This window comes from Mytilus edulis, chromosome 7, assembly GCF_963676685.1.
Source record: "Mytilus edulis chromosome 7, xbMytEdul2.2, whole genome shotgun sequence".
NCBI classification, from domain to species: Eukaryota; Metazoa; Mollusca; class Bivalvia; order Mytilida; family Mytilidae; genus Mytilus; species Mytilus edulis.
Genome location: NC_092350.1, coordinates 19,317,884 through 19,331,425, shown reverse-complemented (window position 1 = coordinate 19,331,425; position 13,542 = coordinate 19,317,884). Strand labels below are relative to the sequence as shown.

General features: G+C 31.9%; 1 protein-coding gene across 4 annotated transcripts in view; it reads left to right on the top strand.

The window, feature by feature from the left end:
- The window catches only part of LOC139480943 (sulfate transporter-like), a 55,224-nt gene extending 41,682 nt beyond the window's left edge, over positions 1-13,542 (top strand). Inside the window, exons 1-3 of one of the 4 annotated variants that reach the window (XM_071263931.1) lie at positions 7,099-7,195; positions 8,465-8,514; positions 11,204-13,542. In XM_071263931.1, coding sequence (XP_071120032.1) covers positions 11,239-13,323 — 2,085 coding nt within the window. In that variant the 5' untranslated portion in view covers positions 7,099-7,195; positions 8,465-8,514; positions 11,204-11,238 and the 3' untranslated portion in view covers positions 13,324-13,542. Of the gene's footprint in view, positions 1-7,090; positions 7,196-8,343; positions 8,515-11,203 lie in introns of those variants that run through there. The other 3 variants (XM_071263930.1, XM_071263929.1, XM_071263932.1) reach the window with 3 other exon arrangements.

The following is a 13,542-nucleotide window of genomic DNA, read 5'->3' as shown; positions in this document are numbered from 1 at the left end:
GAACAGTTTTGTTGTTTCGTATGGTAATTTGCGGCAACGCTTTATAATGGCAAACTGCATTCTAAACAACGATTTAGTATCTAAAGCAGCATTTGACAAAAAAACTTGAAATGCATAATATCGTACATGGTATATAAAAAGGCACAATAAATCCCAATCGTGTGTCTTCTATATATATCTTGTCTGTTATTTTAAACAAAATGGCGTCAATGTGAAATATAAACATGGGATTTTGAAAAATCATAGCTAATTCGTTTTTATCACCATTTTCATAAAACCAACACTATGCGATAGAAAAAAGACTAAGCTTTTAAATTATATGTCAATGTCACATCTATTTCAAGTAGTTATTTAACTTATACCAAAATACAAAGTGTCGATGTATTTGTTGACGCACAACTTCAAATTTTCAACATGTTTCGAAATAAAATCATATATATTGTACCAATTACATTTAGCATTCGTAATTTAGATCAAACTGTAGAAAAATATTCCTTCTTTAAAATGATATCTCATTTTCTCACTTTTTTCTTTCTACTTTCCAATATAATAAAGAAATCGTAGTGCACTCCCAGATTGATAGACATATTTTGACAGAATATTGAAACTCAAAACTGAAATTTCGAAAAATCGTAGAAAATTCTTAAAAGTTACAAGAAACTTCAAAAAGAGCCTAAGCGATAGAATAAGGTTTCAGCTTCATAATGATATCAACTGTTTTGTTTTGCACTTCGCAGTTTTCAAGTTTTTAGAAAAAAAATCAAAACACAGTATTTTTTGTTTAGTTATCCGGATGAAACTCCCTCAATTTTCAAGACCGAGGTCTATTCTAATGAGAATTTACTCAATACAATATTACAAACGTATGTTTGATGAGGCATTAAAATGATACCTAAGGCCTTACTTTTTGCTAGGAATAAAAGTTTATTCTTGATTTCGGGTTTCTCTCTCATTTATATCGTCTCAAGCAAGATGACCCCGTGAATTAAAAGACCGATTTATATGACAGGAAATGGAACTCCGTCATGATTTTTTATATTATTCATTTTACTTCCGCCTGAGCCAGACATGGTTTATAGCTCTGCGGGTGCGCTGTTGGTATCCCGATTGATCTCGAGCCGCGTTTCCATTCCTTTTAAATATACAATTCCTTGGTTATTGGTATCAATATGCTGTATTAAGAATGGAAATTGTTGCTCAATTCCACAAAGACTGTTAAATGATTTATTAGTCAGTACAAGTTAAAAATAAACAAATTTATGACAATTTATTTCATAATGAAAATTTAATGATGTATTCTGGGACAAATAGCAGATGCTACATTAGTTTCTGTTTATTTGAAGGTCAAGTATTGGACGTATAATTAAACAATAATCGTAAACAGCTGTTTGTTACGTCCATGAATCGAAATTTTATCAGTAGTGGTCGTGGCATCAAAGATAAGTTGATGATCAGTAATTACAAAAAAGTCTATAAAAGCCTAGGATTACAATTTGTGTTCAATTCGAACACTTATTGTCCGCTAGGTGAGTTTGAAATAATTTGAAATAAACTATTTATTCTTCAGATAATTTCTAATAGTTGAATTTATTTATTTTTCATTAAAGAAAGTTTTTAGATCATAAGTACTGTAAAAATTAAATTAAAACTGTTTAATTATATTAAGAACAATTAAAAATGTGTGTTTCTCATTTTTTATTAATGTTTTCAATTTACAATTACTTTGGAAAAAACAATGTGTAGAATATTACCTAATATTGTAATGTTTTAACTTTAATCTTTATTAAACAATTCGAATACTTATTGTATTCTAGCTTTTCCTGTTGCTGATTCCGGCCTCTCTACAATTAATTGTGAGTTTGTTTCCCCCTTTATTGAGGCATACGTCAATACTTTAGCTAGGGATCCAAAACACGATAACAATTGGCACAATAGAATGGTGTGAGGATGTTAAAAGCAACAGAAAACCTACAAAGCCTGGTAAAACACCTCTTAATTACAGGAAAGAGGCAGAACATCATAAAGTAGACACATCGTTTTACCAACTGAACATTTTGCCCGAAGAGGAGGAATTGGTAGTTAATCATCAATTCGAACATAAATTACCTGAACGTGAGGACACCACAATACCATTTGACCAAGATCCGTGGACACTGCCTCCTCAATATAGTTGTGACCAACCAACTGGACCTGTTCCTGTTAACAACCCGTTTACACCGTCAATCATATCAACACCAATAAGGACTTTACAACCAACAAGGTTGGTTCGACCTAAAATTCCGCAAACCTTTCTAACAAATTCCACAGGGACACCAACACCTGGACCAGTGAAACCACCTTATCTTGGAACTCCATTGGCGGTAAATAAACTCTGATTGCCTGATTTACAGACACCGTCTCATTTTTCATCCAACACTGCAACGGCATCACTAGCAGTTGTGACAGCAGCAACAACTGTTCCAGCTTCATCCGCATCTACTATAGCAGTTTCAACGACATCTGCACCACCAAGAACAACAACACTAAGCGCTTCAGCAGGTAGGACAAAAGTACATACTCTGAACATATTTAATATGTCTTCTATTTTAAAGATTGAAAAATTTAAGGGTGACAATTTACAAAACCCTGAAACTTGGTTGAACACTTTTCGACAATACTGTTCTTGTTATGATTTATCGAAACCAACTAGTGCAGAATCTTTCCTTTTCCATTTGGAAGATCATGCCAGAATTTGGTATGACACTGTTTCTGATTTATATGATTGGTGGAACAGTCATCTTTTTAAAGGGAGTGCAATTATTGCAATGTAAAATTGTGTTTTATATTGCTATTGTTCAATATAAGGTATAGATTGTTGATGCTTTAAATCATAAAAGTAGATTTGACATGACTTTGGACAAACTATGTTGTAAACTATCCATCTAACTATTCCTGATATTATTATAGATTATTGGTATCAATATGCTGTATTAAGAATGGAAATTGAGTTGCTCAATTCCACAAAGACTGTTATGTAATTTATCAGTCAGTACACGTTAAAGATCAACAATTTTATGAAAATTTATATCATAATGAAAATTTAATTATGTATTTTGTGACAAATAGCAGATGCTACATTAGTGTCGTTTTACTTGATGGTCAAGTATTGGACACACATACGATTAGATATAATTAAACAATAATCGTAAACATCTGTTTGTTACGTTCATGATTCGAAATTTTACCAGTAGTGGTCGTGACATCAATGATAATTTGATAATCAGTAATTACAATAAAGTCTATAAAAGCCTAGGTTTACAATGTGTGTTCATTTTAAACACTTTTTATATTCTAGGTAAGTTTGAAATGATTTGAAATAAACTATTTATTCTTAAGATAATTTCTGATAGTTAAATTTACTTATTTTCAATAAAAGAAAGTTTTTAGATCATAAGTACTGTATTCATTATATCTGTTTGATTATATTACGAACAATTAAAAATGTATGTTTCATTTTTTTTTTAATGTTTTCAATTTACAAATACTTTGGAAAAAAACAATGTGTAAAATATTATCTAATATTGTAATATTTCAACTTTATTGTTCATTAAACAATTCGAATACTTATTGTATTCTAGCTTTTCCTGTTGCTGATTCCGGCCTCTCTACAATGTATTGTGAGTTTGTTCCCCCCTTTATTCTTGCATACGTCAATACTTTATCTAGGGTTTCAAAACACGATGACAATTGACACAATAGTTACCATACAGCCTCCAACAATAAGCAGAACCAAATAGGCTAATTGAAACATATAAAGAATTATCCTGAACAAAATGAACATTCATAAAAATATATATCATTTTGCTGAATAAGGTCAATTTTCAAATGTTTAAAATATAAATAAATCAAAATAATTAAATTCTGTGTAATCCTTTAATGTGTTTACAACAAGCAGAGGTCTCATTAATTGTATGTTATAAAGTTTTTCGAAAATTCTGAGTACAGATCCAATTTAGAAGTTTGCTTACAGAGCCTCAATGGGTGTTTCTTAATAAAGCCACCCGAAGTATAATCCTATCAATTCTATTTGTATCCTTTTTATGTGCACTTGCATAAGATGTACATGTATGCATTCACCATATTATATTTTATGTAATTAATGATGAATAAATTTTATGATATAGTGAACTTCCTTTTATATATCTTACATAATTTAGTTTCATTTTATACATTATGTATGATTTGCATGATATACGTAGCAAGACTCATGCATGCAGAATGATTAATACATGTCATTACTGCATACCTTTATATTTGATCACAAACTTAGGAAGTTTCTATTAATACATAACACTATGTTCAAAAAGTGGGACAAAATAATAGACATAAAAATGATCTCATACTTATTCTGGTACAGCCAATGTATTCATCGGCGTAGATCTAGAGAAACCAATTGCATATACAGTAAACTTAGTATATATATACTGTACGAGAGTTTATATATAAGGTGTGGTATGAGTGCCATCCAAGTCACAATGTATAAAAGAGATCACGGAGCCCGGTCTCACACCGAAAAGCAAGCTATAAAGGGCTAATTTATTTACCATAATTAATCCAAATCCAGCAAATGAACCATTCTAGGTGTTATGTCTATATCTAACGGGAAGTGCCTTATTTGCAATATATTAGTTCATTTCTTCAAATTTTCTTCACTTTTTCAATATTTGTGTTTCGCCACACTGCATGCAATTAAATCATTTTTTTTTTCATTTGCACCGTTCTTTTGTTATGTGATAAAAAATGTAGGCGTCAATGTTGGTACTGCAATCAGGAAGAGTTATATTATTTCAAATGACAATGATCAAAAACAGCTTTGGCGGTGACACTGATATTTGTATGGGATACGAGATACAGATAAATATTCCATAACTATTTTAAGTAAACTTTTCAGTTTATTAATCTCAAATGTAGATACAGAGTGTATTAAAGTTTAAAATGGAGATATTTTAAAAGAAAAAGAAGTTTATTGATTTAGGTTAAAACAACAATACTATTAATTCATACAGTTGTAATGAATGCAACAAGTGCTGATATTGATCGTATTCCAGTTCTGCTATGCAAGAATGTTTCTGTAATTTCTGTCTTACAGCCGATTGCACTGAGTGTGTAGATAAAGGTATTATCTTTGGTTAGCTTGCTTACTAGCTGAACCGTGAAGTAATTGTTCGGTTACGAAAACTACCCTCCTTTAAGAGTAATATAGATTCAAACACTGCAAAAAGTGTATTACGATATTTCTCCACTCGAGACAGTTAAATTTTATTATTTAAAGCGCGAGGCTTGCCGAGCTCTTTAAATAACTAAAATTTAACTGTCGAGAGTGGAAAAAATATCTTAATACACGAGTTATAGTGTAGGAATCTGTTTCTCTATTGATTTTTATCCTTCTTTTTCAAAGATTTTCAGAAACTTGTGTTCTTTATATGCGACGTCATCAGGCATGGTCGCCTTTTTTCATGACGTCACAATAGGAAAATTCAGAAGAAAACAAATCATTTAGACGTGATAATCAAATTTCGACTAATCAATTGCCGAGAACAGATTTTTCACTAGCGAGGAGAAATATTTTTCTCACACCGGTCAGGAAATGTGAAAATAGCACAAAAATTAGAGAAGACTAGTTCGACAGATAACCAATCTATATATGTCTGTTGGACTAGGCTACTTCAAGGGGAGGATATTTAACTTTACTTAATAATGAATTCACGGTTCAGCTAGCATTCAAGCAAGCTAATCAAAGATACAAATATATTACCTTAATCTACACAGTCAATGCAATCGGCTGTAACTAATTATATATAAATGATCTAACTTCTGTTTCAGTTCTGTTAATATATAACTCCAGCTCAATTTGAATATTTGAATACTAGATGTAAATTTTAGATGAAGGATTAATATAAAACGAAAATTTAGAACTCTATTTGAGAATTTGATTATACAATTCCATAATTGCAAAAAGTAAAATCACAAAAATACTGAACTCCGATGAAAATTCAAAAGGGAAAGTCCCTTATCAAATTTCAAAATCAAAAGCTCAAACACATGAAACGAATGATTAGCAACAGTCGTAGTCCTGACTTGGTACACGAATTGCACAGCTTCAACACTTTGTACTTTTTGTGAAACTTCAAGTATCTGGGTTGAATACTGTAAGAGACCCCCGCCTGTAAGAGGATTTAAGAAATCAAATTAGGTATCGCTTTTCTCCGTCCACTTATCCGCTCGACATCAGTATACTATAAGCCGGTTTGGACTTCCTCAATGAACAATTGTGGTTTTAGAAAAAAAGCAAGCAATCTATCTTGTGTTGTAAAAAAAATCCGACATTAAGGTGATTTAAAGTAAGTCATCTATGTTTTCTCAATATACTTGTATGTATTTAATTTTCTTTGTCGAATGATGAATAATAGGAATAAATTCATATCTGTGAGAGGAATTCACGAAGTTGGAGTTTGAGGGAAATTTAAATTTTCTTACCCTGTTTATGCTGTTGGATTGTTAAAATATAGGAAAATATATTACCATTTTAATATCTTATCTCGAATATAACTTTAAATGGTGAACACTGTATTTAGATTTTCACAACAAGACGGGAGTGAGAAATTAACCCCAGGGTAACTTCATTTCGGACGATTAAAAAGGCATTTCGTTTCTAACATAAATCACATGCATTTTTAAGATCTCGGTAAAACAAATAATAGAAGCTTTATACGCAGAGGTGAATGCAACTATACAATATTCGACTTTCTTAACTCGCAACTCACCTATTCTTTCAACTCGCAGCTCGACATTCTTAACTCGCTACTCCACTATAATTTCAACTCGCAGCTCGACATTCTTAACTTACAACTCGAATTGTAACTCGAAACTAGACTTTTGTAACTCTCAAATCGATATTTGTTACTCGCAAGTCGTCTTCATTAACTCGCAGCTCAATTTTTAATACCGCAATTCGACTTTCTTTACCGTCGCAACTTGATATCTTAATATTAACCGTATGGTTTAAACCTCCAGGTTATTGAACCCGTACTATATAACTGGATGTTTTCTTTTTCTTTTATTAAATAAATGAATGTTAAAGTATCCCATGTGCAACTTTTGAGACGGTATAAAATGCATTGTATGTCAAACTTGTTAAATGTTGTATAACTTCAAGGTAAGAAGAATAGATTTAGTTTTAATATCATCTTGATTTGGCGCTTTCGAATATAAATTAACTTTTGAACATTTAAGATGGGTGATGTATATATACAAATTGATGCTTATAGAATTTCAACAATTATTAAATTGTAAAGACTGGTAAATATAAGTACAAAAACATCTAGCAATTCTTCTATTGCGACACGCACGAATAAAGAAACAATGATAAACATTAAGATGAAAGATTTAATGTTTGTGACTACACGAGTGGGGACTGTGATCTTAATACCAGGCCGTATCCTTTACCACATTAATAATTCGATCTTCCATTCGCCCTAAACAAGTGGCTTAAACAAGGAAGGAGGACTTACAAACTCCGAAGTACACTTCACTACATTAAACTGATTCATACACATAAACTATTGAGATATTCAATTCAACCTAGTTTCATCAAGTTTCCAGTTTAGGAAACGTTGATTGAAATTGAGATGGATGCATTCCTCACTTCTTTTTTTTTTAAATAAAATATGCAGCACATCTCGTGATCATCAGACGATGTTTTACCAAAAAGCGCAGTTGAAATAAAAGACTTATTACCACAAAAAATTATCTATGTTCACAGGTTTTACTATTGACTTCTTTGACCAAAACCACGTTTTTTTGGCTTAAAGTATATAGCGTAATCTCGTTACCTTTGATATTTAAAAAAAATAAAAATGACACGATAATAATTCAAATATTGAAATCTGTTTTATAACATTTAGTGTTTGAAGGTTCCATTAGTATTGTTAAATACTAGTAATCCATCAATTCACTCATTCTTACTTAAACTAAATGTTTTATTTTTTCATCAAAATTCATACTTCAAATTCTTGGGAATACATGTATGTAAATTTCATTTTTTATAATAATCTAGTCTTACCCTTCAAAACAATCTTATAATGGGAATGTTCATATCTACTTTCTACATCGTTTTTTTTAACAAATTTTATAAGATATAGTATTTTTGACAGAATTTCACGTAACATTTGCGGAGCTTTAATTTTAAGTACCTAAGATACACTTATGGAGAAATTTATCCGATTCACGCATTTAATTCAATTTTAATCTATATATGCTAGTATTACATATAATCTCTCTTTCATCACCATTAAAATTGTTGCTATATTTAAAATATTGATCTTTATACTGCCGGAAGTGTATTCTTTATCTCAAGATTAAATTGTAGACCAGATATGGGTTCGGAAGCTCTGGATAATAAAAACAAACTATATATTTGTTTAAGGAAGAAGTGTACACTAAGCTGGTAATAATGGATACATAATTTGAACAATTGTAAGTTCTCTTTTACTTCCTTATGATCGTGTACATGGTGTACGCAATCTCATTAAAATCCGATGTTCTGATACGCTACCCTCCACTAGGGTAGCGTATCAGAACATCGGATTTTAATGAGATTGTGGTGTACGTGTCAAACTTTATCAGCATTTTTTTTAAGGCATTTGGTCTTTATGCTTAGTTTTCGTTTGAATTGTTTACATTTGTCATTTAGGAGCCTTTTATAGATGTCTATGCGGTATGGGATTTGCTTATGCTTGAAGGTCGTACCGTGACCTATTGTTGTTAATTTCTGTGTCATTTGTATCTTGTGGAGGATTGTCTCTTGACAATCATACCACATCTTCTTTTATTTCTACGGTCCTTTCTCACCGTTATAGATTCTAGATTTTTTCGGTGGGTAGTGTTGATAGTGTACTTTGTAAAATTTGATAACACACCATTGTACACTTCTACACAAACTAGTTTTTACATCTATGAAATCCTGGTTTATACAAATCAATATAGTTGCAAAAAATTTTAAATCTACGAACTTTTGCGATTGAATTTCAAGTCAAAATAAATGATTGAATACCGAATGGATATATTTTCTGTTATAACCGAGTATAAACACAGTGCAATATTTATGTATTCAAAATTCAAACGTACTTGCATACATTTAAATATTACAATTTTATAAACATACAGGTTGCACTTTGTAAATACAGCTGTTTCTCAAAACACGCCTCTTTTGGGGAGATCTTGAATATTCATAGAAAATTAATTTTGTTTACATACTGGTTCCCAGTTATGCTCTCTGTCTTCCATCTCACAGAGGCATAACTTGGGAATGTTACCAGTAAATGTACATGTGCATATTGTTTACATTGAAATCTGTGGTAACCTTTCATTCGAGGTAGGGGTAGTTAAGAAAATTGATGTTAGTTTAAACTCTGAGAAGTTCAGGGCATATAAACGTTGAAAATATGCCGCACAACCCTATTTTTTTACCTTTGAAAAAAATTGTGGTGCATATGAACTTTCAATTCTAGGATTTTTCAAAACTTCATAGTTAAAGTGGTACAGTTTTAACCGTAAAAGGAGTTCCTATGGTAAATTGCATTGTCAATATTTACAGAAATGCAACCTGCATCTTGTCTACTCATAAAATATATAAATAATGGACCAATGTGATCTTCATGCATATTCGCCATTCTAAAGATTGCTTTAAAAAAGTTTATATTGTCAATGAAAGTGGACAAACTATCGTTATCGGAATTAAAGATAACTACTGACTTTGAAAATGTGTCAATTTGGTAAAAGTTAAGATGATTTATTTTAATATCAAAAGTTAACTGGTACGTCAATGAACAAAAATTCCGACTTCATCATCTTATTAATTACAATTTGTACGCTATCACTGCTTTGTTCATCATTACATAATAGGTGTTTGTTGTCCTATTTGGAAGTCGGATACCGTGGCAGAGCTTTGATTATCTCTATTTTTATGCTCCATTTCAAGACTTAGGTAGATCGTAGCAATTTGTTTTTAATAATTAGGCTGAATTTTCATCGACGTATACATAACATCTCATTTTAAAGAGACATTAGCTACGAGATACATTATTTAAACATTTTTTTTTAATCATAAATGAAAGTAAAACAGTGCAATAATAATTCGCTTTTAGAAGTCAGTTTGGTTCAATTTTGTTTAAAATAGGATAAGAAACATTGCTAATGAGTTATTCACTTGGAAATTATAATTTCGACCCCAGTGAATCCGTGTTCATATGATATTCAATGTAACCGCTAGAGATGCGTTACGCATGAATTATGGGTGTTCATATATAAACAGGAAAATAATTTCAACATTGAAGGTAAAACAAACATAAATCATTTGATTGACTTATTCGATCCCCAAAAACACATTATTATACAGGTAAAAGAGATGATTAACATATATTTTTAACCTATAACTTGAAATCAAACAGACCGAGAAAAATAAAAATGCAAGAGTTCGCTTTCTATTTACATCTATATTTATGTTTACATCTAGTTAAATGACCGTCGTCAGTCTTCTGAAGTCACCCCCATAGTACATTATATGATGTCTTCACTAAAATACACACGGAATGTTGATACACATGCTTGATCCCATGCATTTTTAATTGTATTTTTAGACTTCTTATCATTTGGATATACGTTTTAATAAGTCATAAATCAAATATGAAGTCAAATTTGAAAACATAAATTTGACAGCTAATGCCGTTTTTACTCTATGGACGAAGATTAATGATGAAGACGACTATCATTTTGTTCTCCTTCTCCGTGCTAACACATTTCATCAGATGTTCAAAGAACTTTGTACATTGTAAGAACTTTATATAATGACGAGGCGAATACTAGGACATACTGGTTCATTGGCACATCACAGTTATACGCTTTACGTTAAAAAATAATACTATTCAGTATGTAATTATTTGTAGCATATTTTCCTACAAGGTTTATATAATGCTGACTAAACTTAATTTGTTCACGGTAAGTTTATAAACTGAAGATGTGCCTATAGGTATGATAAACTTGTCAAATGACAAATTCAAGAGTTATTTCCCGATTGCATTTCGATTTCAAATTTCGATTACCTTAATTACATGGTCAAGTTTTGTAGTCAGTTAAGAATTATAATTTACTATTTGTCTGTTTTTAGGTAATGATTTATCCTGGGTTACTGTTCTAATTATCATGAGCATCAACGGCGGAGAAATGTCTTCTGACAATTTACAGCTTTCCAGATCTCGTAAAACACAGTCTGAATTATATGAATTTTATGGCAAACCAAAGAGCCCATCGAAGTCATTTTCAGAAAACATTTCGAACAAATGCACCCTTTCCAAATTATGTGCATATTTACTAACACTTTTCCCAGTAATAAAGGTTGTAAGAACGTATAAGGTCAGGAAATACATCTTAGATGATTTAGTAAGTGGCTTATCTGTGGCTTGCCTTCATTTCCCCCAAGGACTTGCGTTCGGCATATTAGCATCATTGTCGCCGGCGTATGGGTTGTATACGTCCTTTTTCCCTGTTCTTCTGTATGTGATTTTCGGAACATCTCAACACGTTTCTTTCGGAACAAATGCTGTGATTGCAATTTTTACAGCAGAACTTGTAGAATCGCGATTAGAACAGTATGATTTGCCTGGTCATCACTCTGCTGTTAACGGTTCCACGGTTGATAACCTAACAACCGTTTCACCGGACATGGACAATGACGTGTTAAAGTACAAAGTGTCGGTAGCAGCAGGTTCGTCATTTATCGTTGGATTATTGCTGTTCATCATGGGGTTGTGTCGAATGGGTTTCATTACATCTTATCTGTCATCGTCTTTCATTGCAGCTTTTACCACAACCGGTGCTATTCATATCATTTCCAGTCAAATCCCTAATGCACTTGGCATAAAGATTCCTCCCGTCAACAAACCAGGAAAGCTTATATATGTATATATTGAAATATTCAAAGCGTTTCCGAAGATTCATGTTGCTACATTTATAGTCTCCGTTATATGCTTAATAATACTTGTATTGGTAAAAGATGTCATCAATGAGAGATTCAAAAACAAAATGAAAATGCCAATACCAATCGATATAATTTTAGTTGTTGTAGCAACAATTATTTCATACTTTGCAAAGTTACACGACACCTTCGGTATAGGTGTAGTAGGAGAAATACCTCCTGGTCTACCAATGCCGGAGCTACCAAGAGTGTCGGTAGATATACTTGGACATAGTGTTGTTGTCGGTTTCATTGTGTTTGTGCTTACGATATCGATGGCCCGACTCTGTGAAGTGAAACACGGATATTCAGTTGACGACAATCAAGAACTCGTCGCATATGGCATTGCAAATTTAGGTGGCTCTTTTTTCTCCTGCTTTCCAGCTTGCGTTGCGCCACCTCGCACAGTTATATTAAGTACAATGGGCGCCAAGACAACATTGAATGGAATAGTATCAGCTATTTTTGTCTTGCTTGTAATAATGTTCATAGGGAAATATTTAGAATCAGCTCCTAAAGCTGTTCTTGCAGTAATGATCATCGTAGCTGTTAAAAATCTATTATACCAGTTCAAGGAACTACCGAAACTGTGGCGAGTAAACCGTTATGATTTCGTTATCTTTGTGGGAACAGTATTGTGCGGCGTTCTAATTGATTTCCCTTATGCCCTGTATGTTGGAGTGCTGCTTTGTCTTTTAACAGTTGTCGTGCAAAGTCAGAATTCATCTTCGTACATCATTAGAAAAGTTGAGCAAGAAGATCGTCTTTTGGAGCAAAAGACTCATGATATTCCATTATCCAATTCCAAAATTGTAATATTTAGAATGGAATCATCTCTTTATTTTGCTACTGCTGATCAATTTGTAAAAGAATTGTACAAAGCAACATTTAATCCAAAAGCCTTTCGAAAACAACAAGACAAACATTTAGAAAATAATGTTGAAATTAACATAAATCAAAGCGAAAAATACGGTAAGAACGATGAAAGAATGTCGCTGTCAAAAACAAATTATGAAAACGAAATACCCGTCGTACCTCTCACGCATATAATTATCGACTGTTCATCTATCAACTATATCGACATGAATGGTATGAAGGCTTTAATACAGATCAACTCCGAATTCAAACAAGTTGGTGTTACTATAATGTTTGGAAACTGTACAAATTTCATGAAAACATTCACGGAGAAATCGGATTTATCAGAGACAGTAGATATACAAAATGTGTATTCTGACATTTTAGATGCTTATTTTGCAGTAACTCATAGAAAGTAAAAGATGTGATCCACATGAAGAAAGAATAACGATGTTGTTTAAGTTTAACTAAAGTCCCTATTGATAAGTGGTGCTATTTAGAAGAACTGCTAGATAGAAATATATATTTATACTGTGCCGACTGACACGGTGTTTTCGGTCATGAAATTGCTTTTGTCGACAGTAAAGAACTATTGTACACTCTTAATATGTTTAGATTATCATTAAATAAGATTTTTT